The sequence below is a fragment of the Montipora foliosa genome, chromosome 4, assembly GCF_036669935.1.
Source record: "Montipora foliosa isolate CH-2021 chromosome 4, ASM3666993v2, whole genome shotgun sequence".
Taxonomy (NCBI): Eukaryota; Metazoa; Cnidaria; class Anthozoa; order Scleractinia; family Acroporidae; genus Montipora; species Montipora foliosa.
The window spans coordinates 27788962-27816061 of record NC_090872.1 but is presented as its reverse complement, the minus strand read 5'-3'; the positions used below and the strand labels follow the sequence as shown (position 1 = coordinate 27816061).

The window sequence follows — 27100 nt, the reverse complement described above, 5'->3', positions numbered from 1 at the left end:
GTTAAAACAATGGTTTGCTGGGGGTGCTCAGTCTCGCGAGCTCAGAAAACCTGGTTGTGGTCATTGTTATTTTAAGGTTTTTCTCTCTGAGAGCTTCTCATCTTATTCCGTTGTTTGCGCAAGATGCGCATGCCCAAAACATAAGCACGACGTTTCGCATTGCCTTACGAAGTCCTTTGAAATGTTTATGCACGGAGTGTGTAAGGAACCTTCTATAGAAACCGCAAGAAAAAAAGTCAGGTTATTTTCTACTAAATCAAGCGTATCGTACCCAACAAATCTATTTGTTTGTCGAACCAGTTAGAGATTATGCACGAGTTTGGATCTCAGATAAGATTTTACCCGTAAGACAAGAAATTTTAGACAAAGGGGAGGGGTCGGAAGATCCTATCTCTTGTAAAGCGGAGGCTGCACAGCCATCTCTTACCACTGATACGTAAATCACGAAGTGTAAAAAAACTTATCCGCAAAAAAACAAAAAAAAAAAAACACTTCTCGAGGCAGACAAAATGAAACATTTTAATTAGACCTTTCAGTTGACAATAAAAAGGTATAACCACCCATAATCGTTTAAGGTTAAAAACAACACTATGATACAATAAGTTCACCTCATTTCGTCTTCTGCTTTTTACACAAGAAAATAAGTAAACAAAAACAAACACGCAAGCCTTTTACAAGTTAAGGACATTTTTTCAAGACCTAGATCACAAGATGGCAAGCCTTCCAAGGTTTTCATGCATGGAGATAAAATACAAGTATCGAACGACGTTCGCAAGGTCTTCTTGTTGTTAATTGAAGGGATTCAAATATTAATTAATTAATTAGGACGAAGGGTGGGTAGATTGGAAACGACTACGCTGAGCTAAAAAATAATCGAACACTGCAGAAATTTCTAAAGTATGCCTGCCCCCCAAAAGAAATTTTGAACAATACTTTTTAACTAAACTGGTGAAATGCCAGCTGAATAATGTACTCAAAGCGACTGAAACATATATATTAGCTATGAGTTCAGTACATTAAAAAGACTTTCTATACATCCAAGCTATATTATGCTAGTTTTCAATAATCGAGTGTTTTCACCGGAGAGACAGATAGCTATCGACAACTGTGCTACGGTGGGCTGCACAGCAAAACAAGCCGAAAACAATTCGTTCTAAAGAGCATTTTTGTACTCAAGAGAATATTTTGAAGTTCACGACTTTATTTTTCAACTTGCGATAACTTTATTCACATGAAAAAAGTGATCGACATCGCTTAGTCTCGTCTCTAGTTGCCTTTAAAAAAAAAAAAAAAAAAAAAAACAAAAAAAAAAAAAAAAAAAAAAAAAAAAAAACAGGAAAGTGATGTAAACAACTTTAAATATTTTCCGGGCGTAGATGAAAGCTGGCTTACGAGGGTAGCTCAACAAGGCGCGTTTTCATTTAAACAACGGATTCTGGGGTAATATTTGAAGGTGAGCGCCGTGTTTGGACCGAAACTCAAGTTAACGGTTGGTGGGGTTACTGGCAGCGGGTGGGGTTACTGGCAAGGGAGGTCCAACGCTCGAAGGAAGACGAAGGCCGATTGGAACCGCAGTAGGTACCTGAATAGACAGGTAAGGTGGCGGAGGGGCATGACGCGGGGCTGCAACGTTAGGCAGCTGCGTTTGAACATTGATAGTGTTCTGTCCAAGCTGTAGCTGTGGTGTTGCACCCGGTTGAGTCATATGATGAATGAATCGCATCTGATTATGACGCCGCATTTCATCCTGTTGACGGCGATGTTCCTGTATTAGCACTTCCCGCTGTCGCTGGTAAATCTGTTCTCTTTGTTGTCTAACTCTGCGCATGCGTTCCTCTACCTCCTGACGCTGTTGCATCTCTTGGAGCTGTCTGATCTGTTGAATTTGCTGCAACATTTCCGAGTTCAGGCGAATTCGCTCGGCGACGTGCTGCTGCGTTTGAGCGTGGTCCGGCATCAAGGAGTCCTGAACTGGGCCAGACACTGGCAATAAGAGAACAAAAATTTTCGTCCACTTAATAGACAAAGAGGCACGAAGATTCAATCTTGTAGGACGATTTTGTTTCTTAGGACACAAATTTCCCGTAAAAATTATACATGGCTTTCCGATGGGGTCTGCGTGAAACTGTGTTTGACAATAACAACAACAATAATAATAATAATACAGTGTAATAATAATAATAATAATAATAATAATAATAATAATAATAATAATAATAATAATAATAATAATAATAATTGCTCGAACGAGCGCAGCGAGCGAGAGCCACAATAATCTTGCAATGCACCTCGGGGCTATCGCGCAATGAATCTCGAGATTGCATGCCTGACTTCGCCAGATTATAAATGCTATGCCTTGCCGATTGTGTTCTGAGGTACACTCGGCATTTCTTCGGGCCGTCGAGTTACAGTCTTCGGATTGCCGTCGGACACCCAGCACCACCGAACGAATGCTGGGCTAATCACATGGCAGAAAAAACCATAATACTCGTTTCTTTGAGTTGTGACGGATTTGTGTAGTAGCGGATTTTCCTTTGGATTTTCCTGTTGTTTCCACGGTAAGTCATTACGAATCGACTTAGATTACTATTGAAAGTTGTCAGAGCTTTCAAACTGTGTTGTTGTCTGGTTTGAGAAACATTTCGCTTCATATTCGAGTTTGGAACGAAGGCAGTCGCATGTTACGTCAATGGCTACCATCACCACCGACTACTACAAGGCGTTTGGTCTTATAAAATCTCCCCTCTTTGGGGCTGCCTGCATTGATCAGGTCTCCTCCTACTCAAGCATTTCCCTTCTAATTGAGAACGACTAATAATAATAATAATAATAATAATAATAATAATAATAATAATAATAATAATAATAATAATAATAATAATAATAATAATAATAATCATAATAATCATAATTCACAATCGTTTATCTCAATTTCCATTCCAATCAACCGTTATAAGAAACATGAGAACCCTTGAAATGGTTTCAAAAACGACCTCCCAGTCATTTTTACATTAACAAGACCCCAAAAGAACACTAATGCTGTGTGTTCAGGGTAAACAATGTTTTGTTCATTCCGTCAGCTATCGGGAGCAGAATGGATCATTTTTACATGGCGTCAATTCCGCCATATTGGTGTACAGCGGCCCCACTGGTGACGCTAGCCAATCAATCCTCAGAGAATTGAATTATATTTTTAAAGAGATTATTTCCTTCCGTTTTAGAAAAGTGAGTGAAAACGATCTATAAAAAGGAGGCTAATTCCCTCCTTCCAAAAACGGAAAAGGACTCAAAACCAGCTAAACAAGTCACATACCAGTTTTTCCAGACTTTTCTGCCTCATACGCTTCCCATGCAGCCTTCATCTCATCTTCAGTCAACTTTTCAGACTCGATATTTTGCAGCAGCGAGTCATGTTCGTGGTAATTCACGATCCACTTGGGATGAAGGCGGTTGATCAGGTCTGCTAAAACGGCATCCTGGAAAACGATTTACAGACTTCATTTAGGGTTGGTCATATCGGAAAAACAAAGCCACTCAAAAAAACCCTGTGCACATGGGACCACCACTGGTAAATTAAGGGTCGTTACTAGAATGGATACTCCAAAACAAGGTGAGACACTTATTTTTTTGTAAATAAAGTACCAAACGATCTTACTAAACTTTTACTAAGTTTAAATGTTTAAATATGGTGTCACCAGAACAATTTATGAAAGCTAACCATTCAGTGGTGAGTGCCTAACCAAGCAGTTATTCTCTGCCTAAACAGTGTTGTTTATCTGCCAAGGTGGGTTAGGGAGCGTTCACAAAAACTTGCGTAACGATCTGCTAAGAAACGCAGATAAAAGCAAGGCAAACGAAGACTTTAGAAAGCAAGCTATCTCACTGATACATGGCACAACCTAACAGGCGCTCAAGAAGAAAAAGATCCCTGGTCCGGGTCAAAGCTTTAAAAGCAGAATCACTCGCGTCTACCACCGACAAGCCTGTCGGTTGAGACTAGAATTAAACTGATGCAAAAACGTCAGGACAAAACGTCACATTCTCCTTTTTGCAGAGAAAATAAACACCAAGAAACTAAAAATATGTCATCAAGACGAACTCTTTCTCATCCATTTGCCCGATCGTATGATAGCCTATTGTTTTGGCACCGAAGGGATCATTCTCTTCATTTTTAGGCCACGGCTACACGTTCAAACATTGTTGTAAAACATTTCTTGGATCAACAATGATAGGACGTGAAGCATGCATGTTTAATGACGTTTGTTCAAAATTTTTTTTGTTGGAAGAATGTTTTGATTTCGATCACACATTTTCTCCAACATACAACAAATGTTCAAGCGTGTAGCTTCCCTTTCGACAATGTTGTATTGCAAAGACCAATCACAGTTAAGGGCCCAGTCTCAAATCCGAGAACCATGAGCAATCCAAAATGGCGAAGGTGGACTAAAGGAACTAAAGTGATGTGTTTCCAACAATGTTACATGCGTATCCAACATTGTTAGAAGAATTCTTATAACAATGTTTGGGCGTGTTCTTCTAACAATGTTACAACGTGTAGATGGGGCTTTATGGCCTGTATGCTTGATTCACGGGTGATACTGTTGGAGAATTTAAAATTTCAATTGGTGATATTCGGTCGCTCTGAAGGGTTCAAGGGTTAATGTTTAGTTCAGTATGATGTCATCTTCGTGCACATACCTTCGGAAGCGGCATTTTTGGAGCCTCTGGTGTTTTTGTCTCGGTTCCAGTTTGGTTCGACGTACCACTATTACCCGCAGAAATTTCGCACTTTTCAGCACCTACACTCTCTTCTACGTTCCTGCTTTCTTTCTCTGAGTTTTCATCTTTTCGAACACCAAGTCCACTTATGGCCTCATTGCCATTTTCGGCTTCTGTATCCATTGCATCTTGTTGGTTTTTGCCAGCAGCTGCTACTTTGTCTTCTTCCAACAACTCTGGGTTGAACGTGTAAAGTTCTGAGAGATCGGCCGCATTGAAGTGTCGCTCAATCTGCTGTTCATCGACCACACGGCCGGAAATCGCAAGCTTCGTCACCTACAACGAGGATTCGAGGGACGACGGTGAAAGGGTTGAAAACCCTGGTACCTGATTATTTCCTGCCAGAGGCACGTGACCTTGAAGCGTGTGACTTGCAACTTTTTTTCCGCTGAGGATTTTAGGACGCCAAACTTATGCCCAAATATGGACAAAAATAAGATCAAAGCTGCACGCGCGGGAAAATGCACGAGCTAAGTTACAACCAAATAAAGAAATTTTTATACTAAAACAACCCCAGCTCTAAACCAGAGTAAAACGCTTCAAGGTCATGACCTTCTGTTAATGCCAATAGATGGCTTTCAATCACGTGATGATGCGGCAACGTCGGTGCACAAAACAATCACAAATTATGGCCCATGTTTTGCATTGAAAAAAAAACCTGAAAATTCCCAAAAGACATTTTTTCCTATTGTTCTGTCCAGCAACATGGCCGCTGTGACGTCGGGTGAAAATCACCTATTCGCTAATCACTACAACATTTAACACAATAACGTTACAATAGTGTAGTACCTGTCGGTCATAAATTTTTTCCTCCATGGTTCCCTAACGACACAAAAGAAACAAAATTAAGCAACAAACTTAAGGAAGTCGCTAGTCCTAGAAAGTAAATTTACAGGCATTTTTCCACGGTTGGCGCGAATATCTGTGGTGGAGTTCCGAGTTCAGATTACTTTGTCGGGAGGTGCATGCAAAGACGGCAGCGTCAAGCGTTTGCCTTGAGATCCACAGATTCCGGGTTCGAGACCGGTAGCTGTTCCGATACCTTCTAGGATTCTTAAAAAGCTGTGGTTCCATTCTGTTGAATATGAAAAAGGCCCTAAGGGGAGTGGTCAGTACAGCAGAAGCAACACACAGACGCCATGACATGTTGTTCATTAATGTCGTTGGGGACCTTAAGCAAGGACGACGACGACGGCTACGAGAACGTTGCCTAAAAATAAATTATTATTTCCCGTTACTGTAATAACTTTACGATTACTCCATGTCGTTCGGCTTGGAAAGTGTGAATGCGCAATCCAAGAATAAAATTGATGAGAACGGTGTGGACAGTTAAAGAGAAATTTGAAAATTCGTCGTCATGTGCTGTCGTCCTCCACATGACCTCAAATTTGATCATTTCACGTCGTAGTCAAGACGAGAACGGCAAAGAAATGTATCAAAATGTGAAACGCACGTGCAGGGCGTGCAAAGCTATTGTTTTTGCCTACTGAATATGCAAATTTGTTGCGTTCTCGTAGCCGTCGTCGTCGTCCTTGCTTAAATTAAGGTCCCTATTAGTGATTTACATGAGCGATACGTTACAGTGTGAGCGTGTGTTGCATGCGTTAATCACGAAAGGGCTGGTTTTCACGAGCGACGTAAGCACAAGCACAAACAACCAACCCGGTAGCGTGTTAATTATAGGATTCTTGAAAAAGGATCAAAGCATGTTAATGCGTCCACGTGTCCTAATTCCGCTCATGCTTTACGTCGCAAGTGAAAAGCAGACTTCAGTCGGAACCAGAGAAAGCAAGAATTTTGCATCTCTCCCTGAATTGCTGACTCAGTGTTAACGCTAACAATCTCTTCGCTAGGTTCCCTGCCTTCTCCAACGTTTTCAAAAATTAATAAACTCGTCCGTTTCTGTGTCTCTAGTGAATTTCTCGTCGCGTGCTTATACGTCAAGGATCAAGAATAGCTGCAGCACTTACAAAGCCATTCATTTAACAATTTATCCAAACGCACCGCGATAACTTCGCTTATCACTCACTTGTGCTATGAATCTGTAGACGAACACAGGTTTTGATTGACCAAAGCGGTAGACTCTGAAGATGGACTGCACGTCATGAGAAGGGTTCCACGACACATCGAATACGATTACACGATTGGCAGCCACTAGATTGATACCCAGTCCACCCGCTTTGGTTGAGATGAGAAACAAGCGAGCACTGGAATTAAGAAAATAAAAACAACATGCCATTGATAGAAGTCACAGTAACTATTCATTGGGCCAATGAAGATCTAAATGAAGTATAACTTGCCTTGTAATCGGTCCTCTGTTTTATGTGGCGAGGGCACTAGCCAGAGTTGAACGATATAATGATATCTTTTCACGACGAATGGCTGAGTGCCATTTTCGGAGCGAAACCATAATATTTGACTTTTTTACACTGAATAGCCCTTTTCACGGTTGGTTTTTCTCATTTGCATTACAATGTAATCTAGCATGTATGTGAGGCAATTTCAGGCTATTTTTTAGTTTTAACCCGAAATTGCCTCGCACCCACGTTAGATTACATTGTAATGCAAATGAGAAAAACGAACCGTGAAAAGGGCAATTCTCAGAGAAGAAACAATTGCTTTGCAGTGAAAGGGCAGATATCTAAATGTCAAAAATGATCATGGAAGGAGGCTCGAATGTGTTCAACAACACAAATTTGTTTCGGCTCCCATGGAGCCTTCACTTATGCAGATCACTTAGGTGGAGCGACCCACAGATCGCGCAAACGATCAAAATAAACAAACAGTGAAATACCCAATGGACCAAACGTTGTTGGCTGTCAAAGAAGTGGCAGCGAAATCGTACGGTCGAGGCCTCGAGTTCCGTTTTTGTTTGTTTTTTTTTTGTTTTTGTTTTTTTCTCCTCAGGTTTCTTTACAGCCTTTTCCCTTAAATCTGATAATCTTTCGCTTGGAAAATAATCTCATATCTAAAGTTAAAAATACAGTGCTCGAAATTTAAAAAAATTCCAGGTTGTCCCTGCCGGAAAACTAAAACCTGAAATTTGGTTGCCCTGATAAATGTTTGGTTGCCCATTAGGAAATCCCCTGAACGATTAAATGCACACCGTGTTGAGCAATCGCATGGCGTTGGAGCTTGAGTATCCCATAGTTCTAAGTGTGCGCCTGTGGTTTTTTTTGTGGAAGTCTGGGTTTTGAGCATTTTCAAAATGGAGTCTTCAATCTCGCCAGCAACATGTGAATTTTCCTTTCGGACAATTTTTTGTCAAAGCCACAGATATTCAAAACACGGGGAAATGCTCAACTGCGGCAAATTAATTATTATCGACTTCACACTACTATCAGACATTGACAACAGAAAACCGTCAAGTGAGTCGAATACTGCTTAAGTAATACATTTTCTGTTTTTGGCGGAATTGTCCGTTGTTTTTTCTTCGGGCAACCAAGCTTTTTATTTTACCGAAAACTAGTCGCCCGGTAAATTTTCTGGTCGTCGGGGACGACCGGACTGCCGATAATTTCGAAGTCATATTTTAAATATGACTTCCCTTTGCTGACAGAAACTTACTTTTTGTTGTCCTCGTCATTAAAGATGTCAGCCCATCGCTGCCTCATGGCGGCGCTTGTCGACCCATCCATACGAAAATAATCACAGCCTCGACACCAGTTTTCTCTGTCGCCGCCAATCTCCCCGCCACCCAGCATTTTCTCTATGAGATCCAATGTCACTAAGCTTTGACTGAATACAAGGACCTTGTCTTCGACTGCTTCTGCATCCGCAAGAATCTCCATCAACAACACAAGCTTGCCGCTAAGCTGTTCATTAAGTTCATCTGCTTCAGTCAAAAACTCATCATACCATTCCTTCTCATCCTCGATCTCCACATCCTCCACATCTTTGAAAGCCGTGCCTGAACGGGTACTTCCAAAAGCGCTGCTACTGCAGAGTGCACTGTCAGAGCCACTGTTAGAAATGCCCTTAGCTTCACTCTTTGTTGTTGCCTTCCCTTTCCTCTCTTCGGTGTCTCTCTTACCGGATTGAGGATCTTTGTCTCGGAGTTTCCTGCCAGATGTCCCAGCTCTGTTGTTGATGTTCACGACAGTAATTTCTTCGCCATCTATGTTCACTGTTGATGCATTAGTCCTTTTTGACGACTTTGAAGGCTGAAGTACAACTTCCTCGTCCTCACTGTCACCATCGCTTTCATCCTCCACCTCCTCCTCCTCTTCCTCTTCCTCATCGTCATCTTCTTCTTCTTCATCTGAACTGGACTCCTTCCCCCTTCTTCTTCTTCGTTGCTTCCTTTTACTGTCCTCGTCGCTTTCTGAAGAAAAGTTGACTTCCTCCTCCGAGGAACTTTCCCATTCCATATGTTCCTCGTCCTCGTTTTCTTGGTCTTCTTCTTCTTCATCTGTGTGCACTACAAAGTCATCCATACTGTCACTGTCTATGAACTTCTCGGGTCGCCTCAGTGCCTCAAGTTTAAGACACCATGGGTGAGTCCAGATACGCATAAGAGCTTGATAATCGGAGAATAGTGAGACTCCTGCAAAAGCGAATTAACTGTCTCAGTACGACTGCACAGAATTCATAAAAGCAATAAGCACATTGATATTTACGTGTGGTTTGTTGATTAACCAGCTTGATTTGTACACGAGGCAACGGAAATACTGGGCTCTATCTTAAGGTGCCTTGATGCCATCAAATTTGCATTGCTGAGTAACAATACTCTAAACGGTTTGGTCTGAATGTGGGCGAAACCAATGCCCAAGAATGTTTTAACTGCAGTTCGGGTTGCCACCCAGAGTTTACATAAGTGGCTGTTTTGCCGGCTACTATTAACTCTTCCAGCTGTGAAGGTGGCTCTGCATTATCTCCAGATATATATTTTTAAAACTTTGCATAAAGTTTTTATCTTAGCCTGTTAATCACTTTCCAGTGATACAAATGGTAGGTCACCGAGTTCTTTTTGACATACAAGCGTTTAAATACAAAATATAGGGTGTTTTAAGATGGCTCTTTTCTTGCCAGGATAACCTATTACGCCATGTGGATGAGTGTAACTTGTGAAGCAATTATTGATGTCTCGTGGACCACTTTCATAAATGTCAACCTCCTTTACTTTCTTTTGTATTTATGTTAGGGTGCGTTCGATTGACTATATTCCGGAATAGGAATACATTGAATAGAAGTTAGAAATCCTTCGTTTATACAAAGATTCACATTAAGTTTTAACACTGTCAAACACAAGCTAAAATGCTATCTTAAACACATCTTTATTATCCTTGTTGCTTCAAAACGCCAGACATACCGTTTTAAATCATCACTCCACGTATTCTTATTCCGGAATAGGGTCAATCGAAGGCACCCTTAATGAGACCCACTGTGCTCATTATGAAACAAAAATGTCGTAGCGAGGGTAGAAAGGCTTATTAGCATCAAAACAGAAGAATATTTTATTTGGTCGTCATTATAAAAGAGGTCTACATGGTACCTTAACTTTGCTGTTATGTGAATCAATCTTTCCAAATACCACAGTTTGTTGAAAGTATTGAAACTGGTTTGAGCCTCCCTAAATCTCTGTTAAGATCGCCAAGTTGGTTAAATTCCTGAGGAACTTAAAGCGAATCAAGGCCCGGATTTTTCCAGTTCAAATCATAACCCGAGTGCAAAGCGAGGAGGCCACAAATAAGAATTGCAGTGAGGTCAGAAAAAAAGGAGACCAGTAAGACATATATTACACCTTTTGGTAATCAAATCTAGCAGGAAAATACGCCACAAAGTCAACGGACCATGTTGTAGAAGATGGCCCGATAAACTGACAAATCACAACGCGCATACTATTTGAGAAATATAACAAATCAACGTGTTGCCTACCTTTCTTCCCCAAAGTTCCTTCAGGGTATACAAAAGTGCTGAGGAAATGGTGATATAACGTCCTCTGAAGAATTGACAAGCGAACCTTGATTACATATTCATGTTTACGAGGAAGGAAAGGAATCAACACTGAATAATCCATCCTCTGAAGTAAACAAAGAAATAAATATATAAATAAATACGCAAACAAACAAACAAACGATTGCACAAATAACTCTGACAGCCAGCTGATCAAAGCGAAAATTTGGTCTTTAAGCATAAACAGATTATAGTACTATCTTTCTATAATAAAGAAAAGCGGAAGTCAAAGGAATGTGCCTTTTGATAACTGCAAGCCAGGTCAGTTCGATGTCAACAAATCCTTCCCCTGTACCAACCTGCACACAACCTTCCAACATCTTATGAAGCACATGACATCGCTGCTTCATGAGCTGGACATCCATCGCAGTCGAGTCTGCACACTGGCCATTCTGAATGGGATTTACAAATGTGTTTGTGTATTCTTTCCGGGTACCAAGCAAGCTGGGTTTCACGAAACTCACCATACAGTGATCTGAAAGGACAATCAATTTTCATTCATTTCACCAGGATAAAGGTCATCATGGCAAGCAATTCTCAGGCTAAACGGAGCAGTCTGATTGGCTGGTTTTCGGTCAGGATTCTACAGTATGGGCCGTTGCCACGGAAATGGCCCGTTTGCATATTTTTTCTCTTTCCTGGGAAATTTATTTTTTCATCACAACAGTACAATTAAAGCAAGTGGAATTTAGCTTTACATGTTTTTTGGTTAATTCACTACTTGCACAATCCCATAATGCAATACGTTTTTGGGGGTTCTTCAGTGAACTGATTATCTATTGTTTTTATGTAAAGATACAAACGCATTGCATTATGGGATTGTGCAAGTAGTGAATGATACGAAAGGTCACCGTTCAAAGTTCACTGAAAAGAAAATGGCACATAACAAACAACTTACTTACCTCACTTCCTCAGGATCCTACCGGGGAATATTGGCCCTCAGACATTTTTGTATGAACCTCGCCACGACTTTGGGCCAATATTCCGCAGTATGGACCTCGTGGACCGTTAGTAAGAGGTTCTTATCACGATTCGGTGTTTATTTTAACTTCACTTTAAGCCCTGGTAGGATGCTAACTGAAGCTGCACGTAGTTCAAGAAATCTAGATCATAAATTCAGCTACTGTTAACAGCACAGATTTCTTATGAGTATACCCGAGCTGAGTCACCATTGATAAAAACACAACTCTTCTTCCATTTTCAGCCCGTTTTGTAATGGGTAAGAGGTGTATGACTTGCTTCCTTGGTAAGAACAGCCAGAATAAAACATGGAAAGAGGAAACAATACTGCAAGGCTAACATAAACTAAAAACTAAACAGCAAACGCAGAAAAGCAGACAAAATGAAGTGTGTTGATCTTGTTTTAAAGGAATATTTTCATTTAACAAAATCGTGGCATAAAATTCCCAGAAACAGTTGTTCATGCAGCAAAAGGTATTTGGCTTTATTAAGTATGCATCAAGTGTGAAGATCTCCTCTTATCATACTTACATTCAATAAGGTTATTCTGCAAAGGAGTTCCAGTCAACACAATACGTCTTCTGGTTTTGATACCATTCAAGGCTTTAGAAATAGCAGTTGCATCATTCCGCAGAATATGTCCTTCGTCACAAATTACAAGGTCAGGACCTTCAAAATCCAAATTAAAAACTTATTGGAAATAGTTCATTTCTCAGAATGTTTATCCTTTTGCTGTCTTTCAAGGCCACTTACTGCTCAACAGTCATTATCATATCTAGCTGGTATCTCAGAGCATTCACCCTCTAAACTATGATTTACCACAGAGGACAGACCACAACACCGGGAAACCCATGCCCTACCCTTTGCAAATAGTGTGTGCGTCCTGCAGGGTTATCAATATTGAAAGGTTGTGAGATGGAGCCTGTAGAGTATTCCAGAATTGTGCAGGGAGCTGAAGCGAATTTCAAATTTGAACCAATCAATAAATTGACACCATCACAAGTTACTGACTTAAAAACAGTTAAAAATCCATACAAATGCCTCTAATTTTGCGGCTGAGTCCCCAAAAACGATATAAACTCTTAAAAGTTTAATACCATTTGTGTCATATTCATAAAAATTGGCATAAAAAGTGATTTTCACCTCAACTATTTCCAAATGGTAGGTCCATGACAGGACTTTCCAGTTGTCCCAAATCTGATAAAATATTTTAAGAATTTATATGGTTTTGGGGGACGCAGACTCAAAATTAGAGATGTTTCTATGGCTTTTTAAGTATGTTTCAAAGTCTGAAACTTGATCTCTGTTCGACCTAAAAGCATCAAACTTGGACAGATGGCTAATCTCAACTTTGCATTGTAAAGGAATTTATATTCTCGGGCATAAGATGCTTCGGTCTACTTACTCCAGCCAACATACTGGCGCAAACCCTGTATTTTAAATTCCACTCAACAGTTTTGGTGTTACACTGTGGTCAATCAGTGTAGCCTATCAGGTTCATGGGTCCTGTTCAAAGCTGTGATTGACTGATTTCAAACATCTGTCAGTTTCTTAAATCCTTCAAACATTTACCATCAATCTTTTTTTCATAATTATCATTATCATCATCATCATTTTTAATACCGTAAACATCCATGTATAAGCCGCATCCGTAGATAAGCCGCACCCGGAATTTAGAAGCGCAGATTTTGTAAAAAAAATGTAGTACAATAAAGTTTGAAGTTCCAGTAACCTTCTATTGCTATAAACCAACAAGGACAAACAATCAAGGTTTCACCATAAAGTTGAAATTCCTTCGATTGAAACAAAACGAACGAGTCCTTAGTGGCCAAGCTTTAAATGTTGGGAGGAGTCTGGGCCAGGGCCTATAAAGATGTTTGGAAACCGGCAATAGGCGAAAAAAAAAAACATGCAGAACAGGAACTTGATAATGCAGTCGACAAATTTGCCGAGAAGGTGGTCAAGGACAACGAAACAGTCGGCCATTTACCTCGCGAGTACTCGCAAATTTTGTGGTATTTTATCACACGTGGCAGAAAGATATAATGCATGGAAGTGACTGGCCGAAGACGTCACTGCAAACAGCTGTGCCGTTGCTGTGCCGAGGAATGGAGATTCCTTGCAATTGTAGGTTGGTGTTTACTTGTTCGAGTAAAGCGAAAATTAATCGCTTGAAAGAACTCTTGGAGAGCAAGATTCGCTGATAAACACTCGAAGAAACAAACGGCTCCTTTAGGAGCCACCACTCATTAAAAAGTCAATAAACAACAGCAACATGCTCTCAGTTTCTTTTTTGTTTCTTTGCTGAGATCTTAAGAAGTTGTATGAATATTAATTAGCTTAGGATAAGCTGCACCCTTGATTTATGGCTTCAATTTTGTGAAAAAAAGTGCGGCTTATACATGGACGTTTACGGTAACTTCATAGGCAATTTAAGTTCTTGCCTCTTGCAGTTGATCAAGTAAAAAATGATCGTTCTAGAAAAAGTACTATTGAAACAGATAAGTTGGGGAGCAGGAATGGCACAGTGGTGAGAACACTCTACTTCCAACCATGTGGCCTGCATTTTGATTCCAAGACTTGACTTGGTGTTTGTTGGTATGAGTTGAATCAATATGATTGATTTCTGTACAGGGGTGAAGCTAAATCGCATGGGTGGGTGGGTGGGTTGTGGGTCATATTTGTTTGAAGAAAAAATATATATATATAATTATTAGCTCCCACAGTGCTTGGTCCAAATTTGCAATTGCCCACCCATGAATTAATTTCCCCAAACTCCTTTTATGAAAAGTTGAACAAAGGAAAACTGTCTCCCATTAACTATAAACATTTTTCCTTACGGTTAGGGTTAGGGTTACATGACGTGTATACATGGAGCATCTCTGACCCACGACTCACCCACCCATGCCGATTAGACACTCTCTGTACAGGGTACCCAATTAGTGCCCAAGTGCTTAACACAGTTGACAGTTTAATTAAGTTCATTGTTCTTATTTACCACTTCCTCTGTCAACTTCATGGAATGTACTCTTTTCAGAATACATATCCTTTCAGAAAACCCTACATCCCCAAAAACTATATTCTAAGAATCTTTCCTACCAGGATTAACAAGAGCTTCTTGAAATATCTTCTTCTGGTTCTTGCTTCTGACTCGAAAACACTGGGACAAATTACGATACATGGAGTAACCCAAGATCAAAACACCACCATACTTGAACCAATGATTAAGCATGTCTGCTCTGCGCCAGTTGTCTCCACTCACATCTTGTAGTATCAGTACCTAAGTAAAATTAGGAGTTAAAAATGAGTTAACACTAAAAAAGTTTAACTTGGTAGATTCAAGAACAAGGCAGTGAATTGCATTCTATATATTTTTTCATCTGCCCTTTCCATTATTTGTTACATACATGAATAGGGCACAATTTGCATAATACCAATAACTGAGAGGAAGTTTGTTGTCAGTGTCAAGGGCACTAACATGTTTCCTTTGACTTGAAATGTTAGAATCTTACCTCAAGCCTGTCATCTACACTCAGCCACTTGTCAAACTCAACTTGCCAGTTTAGCACTGTATTAAGTGGGCTCACAACCATTACTCTCTGCATGTTGATTTCTTTGTGTGTCATCAGTGTGTGAACAAGTCCAACAACCTAAAAAAGAAATTGACCACAACAAAAAAACTAGGTTTGCTTGTTAACACCCTGCTTGTTTTGTTCTTCCTTTTATGTCATTTCATTTTTATCATATTTGTTCTTGCAAATCAGAGCAGCCAATGCTTGATTCTATGGGAAGCTAAGGCAGTCAATAAGGCCTATTATTATATGGCTTGTGTTTGTAGCCGATATAACGCGCGCTCTGATTGGCTAATTGTGACTGAATTGTAGGGCATTATTCTCCCGTAATGCCCACGGGCCGATTACGGGCTTGCAAAAACAAAGCAAAAGGTAATTAAAAAGCCATAATTATAATAAACTACTTACTAATCAAGCTAGCTTGAGCCGTACTGGGGAATACTGGCCCTCGGTTGTTTTTGTACGGACCTCGCTGTGCTCGGTCCGTACTGCCACGACCTCGGGCCAATATTCCCCAGTACAGCCCTTGCACTCGGTTAGTAAGAAGTTAGTATCCAACCTATCATATAATCCCAAGTTTTCATAAAGAGATTTGGTGTATCAAATGACTTAAAAATAAATTGTAAAACAAGTGATTATTGGTCATTGTGGTGGAAAATAAAATTAATAATAAGATGTATGACTGTTTGTCTCACAACATTATAAGTGACTTAGGGTGCGTTCGAGTGACCGTAATCCGGAAGAGGAATACAAGGAATACACGTTAGAAATCTTTCGTTTTCCCGGACATTCACACTAAAATTATCAAATATCTGCCAAAATGCTATTTTAAACATATTTTTATTATCCTTGCTGCTTCGAAATGCACCAAACATACCATTTTCATCCTCACTCAATGTATTCTTATTGCGGAATAGGGTCAATTGAACGCTCCCTTAATTTGTAGATTGTAGGGTTTCCCCTGCTTACTGTTAGTTTCCTTGGTTAGGGTTAGGTGATAGGGTCAATTGATTATGTGCTACTATATTTACTACGTATAATGGTGGTCTGCTGTGATAGATGGATTTGGTCCTTATTGTTATGCTGAGTAATAGGTTATTCAACCTTCAGGAATTTTCGATTTTGTTATCCCTGTTGATGTTATTTGGGTGAGGAGAGAATAATAAGCAGCAGTAAGCAGTCAAAACCTCCCAATCTACAACCTTAGTGACTAACTCTGAGACAAATGTTCAATGAGTTTATAAGAGTAAATTGACCACTGTAAGGAGATTTCAATGCTGACACTTCTTTACTTCAAAGAAGTATTAGTTTATTAAAACTAACAAAACAGGCTTTCTTATCTCCCACCAGAGGACATTTTTTCTTTTCATGAATTCACTACTTATCACCAAATTTCCGTGCTCAACTGACGTACCAGTGAAGCACGACAGTTTGTTCACATTAATTTCATTGGCTATTCCAGCTGTCATTTCACCTGTCACCTATGCACCGCTTGTTTTGGAAAGCCTGTCTTTTAACATGCTTTCAAGGTAACAAAAAGAAAAATAACTGAAGTTTGATGGATTAAATCCTCTCCGTTCTTGAGATACAAAGGGAATTGTGACACCCGAAAATGGCCCGTAAAATTTCCCAGGACTGAATGTCACAAACTGCTAAACCCTTTGAACTTGCTGTAACTTTACAAAATTACTTAGCTTTCAAAAATCTTGTAAAGTTAACAGCACTTAACTTATGAAATCTGTTGCAAGTCATATGCAACAAATGCCAATGAAAACATAATAAGAGTGGCCAATAATATTAAAGCATCCTACCTCCTTCAAAAACCTGTTCCTACAAGAAAACAAGGCAACAAAAATATGATGCGCATTTTTCAGCTCTGAAATTTTTTATCTTTTCTGCAAATCAGCTCTACAATACAGTCACGCATTTCAGCAGACAGGATAATTGAAGACCATGTACCAGTAACTATAACATTACACACTTCGCACCTGCAGAGTCTTTCCAAGTCCCATGCAATGTGCCAGTATGCACCCTCCACCAGGTTCATCCTTTTTCCATGAATTAACAGACTCAATAACACAGTCATACATGAACTGAATTCCTCTACACTGATGAGGTTTTAGATACTGCAGGAGATCCTCTTTAACTTCAACAATGGACTCCTTGGTTGTTGGGTCAGACTCCAGCACAAGTTTGTGCACTTTAGCTGTCTCACCCGGCATATCGTCTTCGTTGTTACGAGTCCGTTCTAACAAACGCTTTCTTCTCTCTTCCTCCAACTTACGTGCACGTTTTGTTTCTTCTGTGAGCTTCTCATCTTTAATAAGTTTACGGATTTTCTTACGACCCTTACGTTTTGACGGGCTGACCTCCTCCTCCTCATCCACCTCTTCTGACTCACCACTATCCTTTTCAATGTAATGCTTCTTCTTCTTCTTACCTCCCTTTTTCTTTCCTTTGGTCTTCCCTTTTCCCTTCTTGTTAACATTTTTCTTGTCCTTCTCAGATTCTGAATCACTCTTTTTAGATTTTCGACTCAACTTTCTTTTGTTTTTGCTACCAATCTCTTTGTCATCATCATCACTGTCATCCTCTTCATCACTTTCCAATGCAACTTTTTCTTTTCTCCTTCGCTTCTGTGATTGCTTCCCTTTCTTATCTGGTGTATCACTTCCTGACTGGTTCTCTGAAAACTCTGAATCGTTTTCTGATGAAGTCACTTTACGACGGCGTTTCCTTGTCTGCTTTTGTGAAACACTAGACTTTCTTGATCTTCTGGTCCTCTTATCCTTCTCACTGTCCACATCTTCATCCTCTGAGCTCTCTTCATCTTCATCCACTGAGCTCTCTTCATCTTCCTCCTCTGATGTTGATATAAGATAGCCCTGTGCTTTGTCTTTACGTTGCCTTCCCCCATGTTTCTTTGCTTGCCTGTTTGTTGTGTTAACCATTGATATAAAGTCAGAAAGGTCTGACTCTGATCCAGAGCCTTGCCCTCCCTTCGATGTTTTCACTGAGAGAATTTTATTTTTTCCTTTTTTATTAGCTGATTTAACTTTTGACTTTCGTTTGTCCAAACAGATATCAGAATCTATCCTATTTTTCACTTTTTTGTCATTTTGTTTACTTCTCTGTGGCCTGCTGTTATAATCCCTTTTTTTAACAGTCTTTTCCATGTTCCTTTTCATACCGCGATTTGCTTTGCCTTTCGCAGTCTTTTTCTCTGAAACTTTGTCACTATTTACAAAATCATCACTGTCACTTTCATCCTGTATAGTAATGACATCCTTTAAAGAACCATTCTGTTTCCTGTACTTTGCCTCTTCTGTTTTGTTCTGCACAAAATCAGAATCATCTTCACTTGTGCCTGCCACATTCTTTTTGGTCTGACTTTCACTTGGAGATAAAGCCCCATCAGAATTCATTCCCAAGTTTTCAGTTAGACTACTAAGTCTATTTCGTCTCTCCTTTTGATTTGGAGTATCAGTTAACAAAGGTCCTTTCTTTGTTTTGAAAATTGTTTTTTGAGCTTTGCGAGTTTGTACAATCTTCATAATTCGATTGCAGGCTCTAATGAGTTTTGATAATGGTTTAGGATTGCAAGAAAAGCACAACCACTCAACTCCTTCTGGTGCACTGACAATCTCCCTCAAAGTGATTTTTCCCAAATTTCTTTTTATGCAAGGTTTACAGAAAGCTTTGTCACACTTGTCACAGCACAAGAGAGAGCCACCATCTCCACACCAACGACACTGTTCATCAATTCCCAATTCATCCCGTGTAAATGGCCCTGAGTTGTAATACTGATTGCATTTCTAGCAAAACAAAAGTGTGAAAAGAAGTGTAAATTCCTGTACATTCATTACAAGTATAGAGTATCCCTGAAAGTTGCCAGAAGCATTGTGCTTCTTGCGCTAAGCAAATCACAGTACACATAAGTTCTGTGTCAGCATCTATGTGTCATTCATTCATCCATGTGAATACAGGAGCATGACATGGTATGGTATTAATCTAACTAACAGGACTTTACTTCTATAAACAAATGGGAACTGGTGCCTTCCTTGGGACAAGCCATACACTGACACTCATGCGCTGTGAATGGAACTGCATGTCATGCAAAACACATAGCACAACAGACAGTGAAGCGGAACTAATTGACACAAAACCTTAGAACTTTGGTAAGGGAGACTAAACAATTGGCAAAAAGATGGTATTTTGAGCATGCAACTTGGAAAACCCATTGACTCCTATAAGTGGAACTTAATAGATTTTACTCATCAATGGGGGAGGTCCAGGGTGGTTCAGGTGTCAATGGGTTAATCTACCGAGCAAACAACAAAATTTTCATCCTTGACAATCATTTTCACCCAAAACAGCTGTCACTGACCTCAGTTTTCATGCAGTCAATTTCCTGATTTTCCCCTAAGAATTTTACCTTAAAGGGGCTAGGTCATGCTATTTTAGGTTATTTTGTTTAATTTTGTTAATTATGAGCTCTAAACGTCAAATTGGCAGAGCAAGAGTCTTTCATTTGCAAAATCACACCACATAACAACTCAGAATGATTTTCCAGCTTTGTACATGACATTTTGATATAGACTGATACAAATTTAAAAAAAAGGTGGGCCGACGTTTTTTAAATTTACCCAAATTCAATCCATTTCAATCCTCTCCAGTTTTGTCCATCCATGTCCCTTCTTGGCTTCCCTGTGTTTTGTTAGAGTTCTCCTAAATTTTTGAACAGTTATTTTGATATTTTAGTTAATTCTATGACCATTCAATCAGTGCTGAAATTGCCTAAAATTGCACGACCTAGCCCCTTTAAACCAAGAGTGCATGGTAAGAGCAAGTTACAAAACACCCTAACCCTAACAAAATTGGATCACTTACTTTGCAAACCAACACATTAAGACACGGATGCTGACAGATTGTTCCATGAGCTGGATTTATTTGTCTCCCACAGGCTGTACAATCTACTCTTCTTGGCAATTCTGCAAATATGTCAGTAATGACAGTGATAACAATAATAATAAAAAACAGAATAGGAGTCTTTTGAGAGTAAAAGGAAATTGAGACCTCTCATGCAAAAACTCTGCTCATGTGAACTGATGATGTTGAATAGTTCAACAGTTGTGAACAAAATTCAAGTGGCTTACGTTCAAATGCTGAATGGCTTGCTCAAAATTGTAAATTAATAATTAATTTATTAATAAATTCATTGGATGGATCTTTGGTTTTGTACAGGTTTTAAGCAACCTGTGAGCAGCTACATGTGCATGACTGGTTTTAAAAAAATCCAACCACAACAGACAAACATAGAAAAAGAAAAAAGAATCAGCAGATCACAATCTAAAATTATTGATGATAAACTTGGAGAGCTTGCCAAACATTTTGGCTAATTACCCAACCTGGAACAAGAAACCCAGACAAGGTTTTTCATTACTTAAACAACATCACCAACATTAATTAATTTTTGCTTTAACTGCACTTATTGTTCATTGAGAGTGCTTACACTGGAATAGGGCACCATTTGTTTCTGAATCATCACTCCCCACCCCCAAAAAAAATAGGTCCAATAGTGTACACATATGTACATGTAGTTGCAGTAATGGTTCAATTTCAAATTATTTCAGTTGACAGAGAATTACTTTGACAGCTCATGAAGGTTTCAAGCAGGAGAAAGAGCAACCATGCTGTGATCGTGGGGGACTTATGGGTGACCCAAAAACACTGACCCCGGTCCATGGACTACCCCAATTATTGGTCGTAAGCAGCATCACAATTAGCGCCCAAACATCCATTTTCAACAGCGCAAAAGGTTAGCTTTCAATAATTGTTGCACCAGTTTAACTTCACTTACATGAAGTAATTGGCCATCAAAACAATTAGTGAAAGCCAACCTTCTTAAAATGGGTTCTTAGACTTAAACACTGTTGACCAATGCTGTTTAAATGGATGTTTAGGCTTAGCACTAATTGTGACGCTGCTTACGACCAATAGTACTCACTGGAAATAGTATTTTTGGGTAGTATGTTTGGGTAGTTTGTCAGGGTAGTCCATGGACCGGGGGCTCAGGGTTCTCAGGTCACCCGGGACTTATTATTGATCATGTTCTATAAAGGGGCCATTTTGAGAAAGCTATCTGTCACAAAAAGGAATGAATTTGATTATTTTCATGGAGCATGTAAATCTCACGTTAGACATTGCAGTCATAACCCTGGACCCTTGTCACACCTGCATCATAAAGCCACTGATTTACATGTACAAATAGATACTTTTGTAACCCTTTTAAAAGAAAGTCATAACCGACAACAGCAACAAACAAATTTGTAAAATAATTATAATTATACGGAAATGATAGTACAATTCATAATTACTAATGTCCCTAAAAATCAACTCACTGTATTTGTACAGTCTCAAAATCCATGAGACATCAATATTTCAAACAAGGAGCTCGTTAAAATTAATACAACAAAACACAACGTTTTCAGTCCCATGTATGTTGTTTGAGCCAAAGGAATAAAAATTTCAAAATTATCCAGATGCTGCATAAATAATTTATTAATTTTGAACAGATCTTTTGTACGTGATGTTATGACTTCAGAATGTCACAGTGACATGAGAGGGTTTCAAAAATACAACTGATTCTAGACTCCGTATAAACAATGGAACAGACCTTTGGTATCATGTAGTGAATCTATTGTTTGTGTTGGGGTTTATTTGGTCGGTTTGAATTCATTGAATTTCAGTTGAACTCAAAAAAAAAAACAGTTCCACTAATTCCTTGGAGCCATTAGCTGTATCAGCATCTGTCTCAAGTCTCGTGATTCCAGCCTTCACCTTACTTCCCTTGTCAAGTCACTGATTGTGATAAGGTGGGCATCTGCTTTGAGTGTTTCAACAATGTAAGCAAATACATTACATCATGGTTTCATCTTTTTGGATGAGAACTTGGCAACACGACATTTTGAGTTTATCTTACGCTTGATTGCCTTCCACTCTTTTTCCCTTTCAACGCTAGAGCTAGCTGGAAATCTACTAAACAACAAAACTTTTATCGAATTGAGCCTTTGGCTATCAAGGCATTTTTTATTGTTAGATCCACTTGTACTGCTGATTGCAAGTTCTTTCTTGCTGAATAAACATGATAAAAGCTTAAGTGCACACAAGTGTCTTTCACTTTCTTTCTCCAACGTCTCCTCGACAAGTTTAACTTTGGCTGGTGAGACATGAGAGCATATTAGTTCATGGCTAACATTTTGAAAGCAATGTTTTCTCTCTACTGAGGTGAGAGGAACACAACTTCCTCCTGTTGGTTGTGGGGTGGTCTTGAGCTCTTTAAGATCAATGGTGGTCTGCAAGTTGCTGTCACTGCTTGCCTGTGCAATTTCCTGGCCCATGCCATTCTGACACAGAGCACTGATTGTCCCATGAAGCTAAAAAACAAACAAACACATAGAACAAAGACAAATGCCTGTTATTCCACCTTAAACAATAATTTAGCCCTACGAGACAGCAGCACTAACATAATTTTGAAGAGCAAAGTATAACAGCTAATAATATACATGTACATTATACTAGACACAACAATGGCTAAGCCAATCAAAAGTCAAGATTTGTATATCCAACTATAAAAGGGTTAGTGAAAAGATTGATGAATCATGCAGGGCGTTTTAGGAAAAGAACCACAAGTCCAAGGTGTTATCATGCTAAGAAAACCAAAGAAATGGATAGTCTGTTGATTTTATTCAATAACTTAGAAGATGTGCAAAATTTCGAAGTTACATGTATTACAGTGTACATGAAGGCTGGTGGCTCACCAAAGTGGGTGCATTTACTGATGCTTGTTCAAGACCATTGAGACGCTCCTCAATCCTTTGAAAACCAGCAGCCATTTTGCTTTCCAATTCGGCCACGCAAGTCTTTATTGTCTTCAACATCTATAAGAGGATGAATTACTACACATTCGTTTTGGTCTTGCATTAGAGCAGTTTTCAGTGAGTGTCGAAAGTAATTAGCAAATTGCTTTGGTTTATGATTACTTCACTCAGTGACTGTTTCAAAGTTCTCCTGCCACTTTTTCAACTCCTCAGACGTGAAACCAAAACCAATCGTGGCTCGCGTGTGCACATTTTCCTGCACTTTGTGTCGGCTACGTGTAATTACTTCGAGTTTTAATTGGTTTACTGGATTGCATCCGTTCTTTTTAATTGGCCAAGTTATTACTTTGGTTTTGGTTTTAGACACTTGATTGAAACTCACTCTATGGAACAATAAGTACAGGCAAACACTGGGACCAAAAGAAATCTCCAGAAAAAGTAACTTGCCAGAGATCAATTTTTCGATACAGTATTTTCATAATTATTTCAAGTCAATTTAAGCAGCCGAAAGTAGATTACGTGATACAACTATATTTGTATAATAATCAGGACAAAATAATTCATTCCTGAGGAATCTTATCACCTTCTCTTATTTGGAAGAAGTTTTACAAAATCTCTTAATTTTTGTAACTCAAATGCCCTGATAAAAATTTGACATCATAAAAGTAAGATTTCATACTTTAAGCTTTTGGCAGTGCTTGAGCATAGCAATGGTTTATTGCAGAGTGTGAATGCTAACACAGCATTTCACAGCAAGCATGCAACAAACTTCACCTCAAAAGCACTTGCTTGCAAGTTTGTTTGCCTCCTTAGAGCTTCCTCAGAATCATGAAGTTTTGCTCTCAACCTCTCACATTCATCTGTCTTTGCATCAAGCTGCTTTAGCAGTTCAGAAGTACATGTGGAGTCCCTTTCACCATCACAATCATCATCTGGTGTGCATGCTGTGGTTTCATCTTTTGAGTGCTGGTCATCTATGGACAAATTCAACTTGGCTCTTTCGGGCTTGCACTTGGCCTTCAACTCTTTTTGTCGTTGTTTCCGCTTGGCAAAAATGTCAGGAACAGGACTTTCCTGTAAATTGCCATTGTTTGAGGCCAACTGCTCATCCATAAGCACAAATTTAGCTGAGTACCTAGCAACACGACATTTAGAGTTTATCTTTCCCTTGATTGTCTTCCACTCTTTATCCTTTTCAATGCCAGAAGGGACAGGAAATTTATTGAACACCAAAACTTTTAACAAATGAAGCCTTTGGCTATCAAGACATTTTTTATCATAAGACCCGTCTGTATTGCTTCTGGCAAGTTCTTCTTTGCTGAATAAACAGGACAAAAGCTTGAGGGCACACAAGTGCCTTTCATTTTCACTTTCCAAAGTCTCCTGGACAAGCTCGATTTTTGTTGGAGAGACACATGAACGTAGTAGTTCATCTCTAAGGTTCTCAACAGCACTGTTTTCTCTCCTGTGGTTAAGAGAACACCACTTTCTTCTGTTGACTGTTTGCAGGTAGTACTGGATTCATCTAGATTGGTACTTTGGTCATTGTGTGACTGTTCATCATGGGAGATACTGTTCACACAGAGAGAATTGATTGATGATTTCAGCTGATGAGATTAAAAAAGAAAAACAAATAAAACCAGGATGCTTATTATTACTAGCCTTCTATTGCAAACAGTTGCATCTAATATTTTCTTGCCTTTTTACTTAAACCCTTTGCAAACTATTAAGTGTAACAAAATACAGGTGTATTAATTCTGCCTGATGTTAGAAGGACAGGCGAGGAATTCCTAAACAATTGCATTCCAAGTGGTTAATCAAGTCAAATGGTCACAGAATTAAATTCATTAATTATTAATTTGTAATAGTAATTGGACTGAGTGGAGTACAATTCAGGGAGTAACTGTGCAAATGATTTTAAAAGGGCCAAGTGCACAGTGCCAGGCTGTGAATTGTACAACTTTCCATGAGGTTCAATTACTAATTAATCGTAACTATTAAAAAGTTCAGGGATAAAAAGTCTTTGAATACCTTTTGGTGTGAAAAATCTTATTCAATCTATTAATTTTTGCAAACAGTAGGAAAACATCAAGAAAGACCCCACCCATCCAAGTGAATCAATTGACTCGCGAATGGCATAGGTGTCCAATTATTACAGCAAATTGGATACCCCTAATTGGACACTCACATGATCGCGCACCAATTACCTGACAAATAGGTGCGCACAGAACCAATCAGATTCAAGAATTCTGTAATAGTTATAAATTCAAGAACCAAAAAAACAATAATGGTATGCTATGCCAGCAGAATTGAGAGACAGCCCATTACTCTTATAAAAATATTTTTCTCTAACTCCAAAATTAAATTTTAAAAAAAGGTATTGTGTGATTTTGTAAAAAGGTTCTCTTTCATCATTTTCCTTGCCACTACTTTGGAAAGTAATTACATTAAGAAATTATTGCTGAAAATTATTAAACTGTACTTGAGTGATAATTACCTTTTCAACTTGGTCATTTTGCTTTGCTGCTGGTTTTTCGCTCTGCAATTCAGTGGAGTCATCAGCATTTGACTGAGGATGAACAACGTTTGCAAACAATTCCTCATCCAGAACAAAAACTTTAGCCTGATAATCTGTGTAATAAGCAAAGCTTAACTTTAAGACACTGAAATAGGGTTTTTTAATTATGCAAGTCAAGGACAAGGTTTCTCTAAAAAAAAAAAATGCAAAATTCCACCGCTCACATGAAGACTTTGTTCCCTTTTTTTCTACAATAAAATATTCTTAACAAGTCCACTGACTGTTTCCACTTGAAGATAAAAACGAATTATTTACCTCTTAAAAGAGATAGCAAATCCTCTTATAATTTTTTGATGCAAACAAAATTTTTTCAATTAAAACAATGATAACAATAGTATTGTTTTAATTATATCCTGCTGTGAATTGAAGCTCAATAAAGTGGCCCACAAAGCCATGTGTTTCCAGCAGTTTGTAATATACATGGGCCTGCGTCAATATTGTTTGTAATGGTTTAAAAGGTAGATTTGGTATATGGTGGAAGAAACGAGGAGTAGCTGCAGGAATACCCAGCCACTATTGCATTCTTGAAACAGCATGTTTGAAAAATGACTCATGTACATGTAACAATACACACAGCACACACCAAACAACTATGTTTATTATTCCACTAGTACGCCATTTTACCATATTGGTTAAGAGAACGCGCAAAATATGAGGTCTACAGTAATACACTGTAGTGTACCGGTTTGACCGGTTTAGAACAGAGCAAATAAGGACGGAACGGCAGTTTTTCAATGAAAGAAGTTGTTTCCAACAAGATGCAAAGCCTGAGAATTTAGTTTGTCGTCGCTTGTCACTCGTCATTTTGTTTATCCCATCAAATAAAGATCTTCGGCTGGCTTTTTGTGCTGTTTACATCATTCGCACACGCCCTGAAGGACAGAATGATGCATTTTATAAAACACTCTTACCAAATAAAATTGAAGCAAAATAACACCATTTTTGTAGTGGAATAATAAAATAATCTCTTATTGGATGGTTTAACATAATTTATAATACCCGTGGACATTTTGCTCATTGCTTGTATTTTTCCTTGCCCTGTGGGGCTCGGAAAAATACTACGCAACTCGCAAATATTCACGCGTATTATATGTTAAACCATCGAATAAGATGTATGCAGGTGGGTATTCTGCAGTTTAGCCGAAAAGTAAGTTTTTTTCTGGAGCACTGTGGGACTTACTAAAGGATTTCCAAGGGAAGCTACCATGCCGTTTTTCCTAACTTTAATTAAACAATTTCAAAAACAAGTGACCTACAGTGGTACAAGTGACATGGCCACTTACTTCACACGTGGCTTCTCGCAGACTTCATGCCAATAACCACAGTACATGTACCGATATGTATGAATTTAACGAAAAATCCTCTTGAACAAAATG

The 27100-nt window shown here is 38.9% G+C and overlaps 2 protein-coding genes across 3 annotated transcripts in view; both read right to left on the bottom strand.

The window, feature by feature from the left end:
- Window positions 1–500: 500 nt before the first annotated feature.
- LOC138000489 (transcriptional regulator ATRX homolog) overlaps window positions 501–27100 on the bottom strand; it is a 44253-nt gene continuing 17653 nt past the window's right edge. The window contains exons 5-18 of one of the 2 annotated variants that reach the window (XR_011123138.1): window positions 20157–20257; window positions 17255–19081; window positions 15207–15344; window positions 14794–14974; window positions 12226–12363; window positions 11034–11209; window positions 10657–10801; window positions 8347–9325; window positions 6809–6986; window positions 5569–5601; window positions 4699–5055; window positions 3314–3476; window positions 1335–1983; window positions 501–1274 (exon numbers count right to left, since the gene is read on the bottom strand). Coding sequence is in view for 1 of the 2 variants with exons in the window: in XM_068846944.1 (XP_068703045.1) it covers window positions 1484–1983; window positions 3314–3476; window positions 4699–5055; window positions 5569–5601; window positions 6809–6986; window positions 8347–9325; window positions 10657–10801; window positions 11034–11209; window positions 12226–12363; window positions 14794–14974; window positions 15207–15344; window positions 17255–19081; window positions 20157–20257 (4916 nt within the window). In the remaining variant the exon portion in view is untranslated. Of the gene's footprint in view, window positions 1984–3313; window positions 3477–4698; window positions 5056–5568; window positions 5602–6808; window positions 6987–8346; window positions 9326–10656; window positions 10802–11033; window positions 11210–12225; window positions 12364–14793; window positions 14975–15206; window positions 15345–17254; window positions 19082–20156; window positions 20258–27100 lie in introns of both variants that reach the window. The other variant, XM_068846944.1, reaches the window with a different exon arrangement.
- LOC138000498 (uncharacterized) lies at window positions 21389–24378 on the bottom strand. The gene is made up of 3 exons (XM_068846962.1): window positions 23921–24378; window positions 23087–23206; window positions 21389–22702 (listed from the first exon to the last, which is right to left on the bottom strand). The coding sequence occupies exons 1-3, from the start codon at window positions 24257–24259 to the stop codon at window positions 22190–22192; spliced, it is 972 nt and encodes a 323-aa protein (XP_068703063.1). The 5' UTR covers window positions 24260–24378; the 3' UTR covers window positions 21389–22189.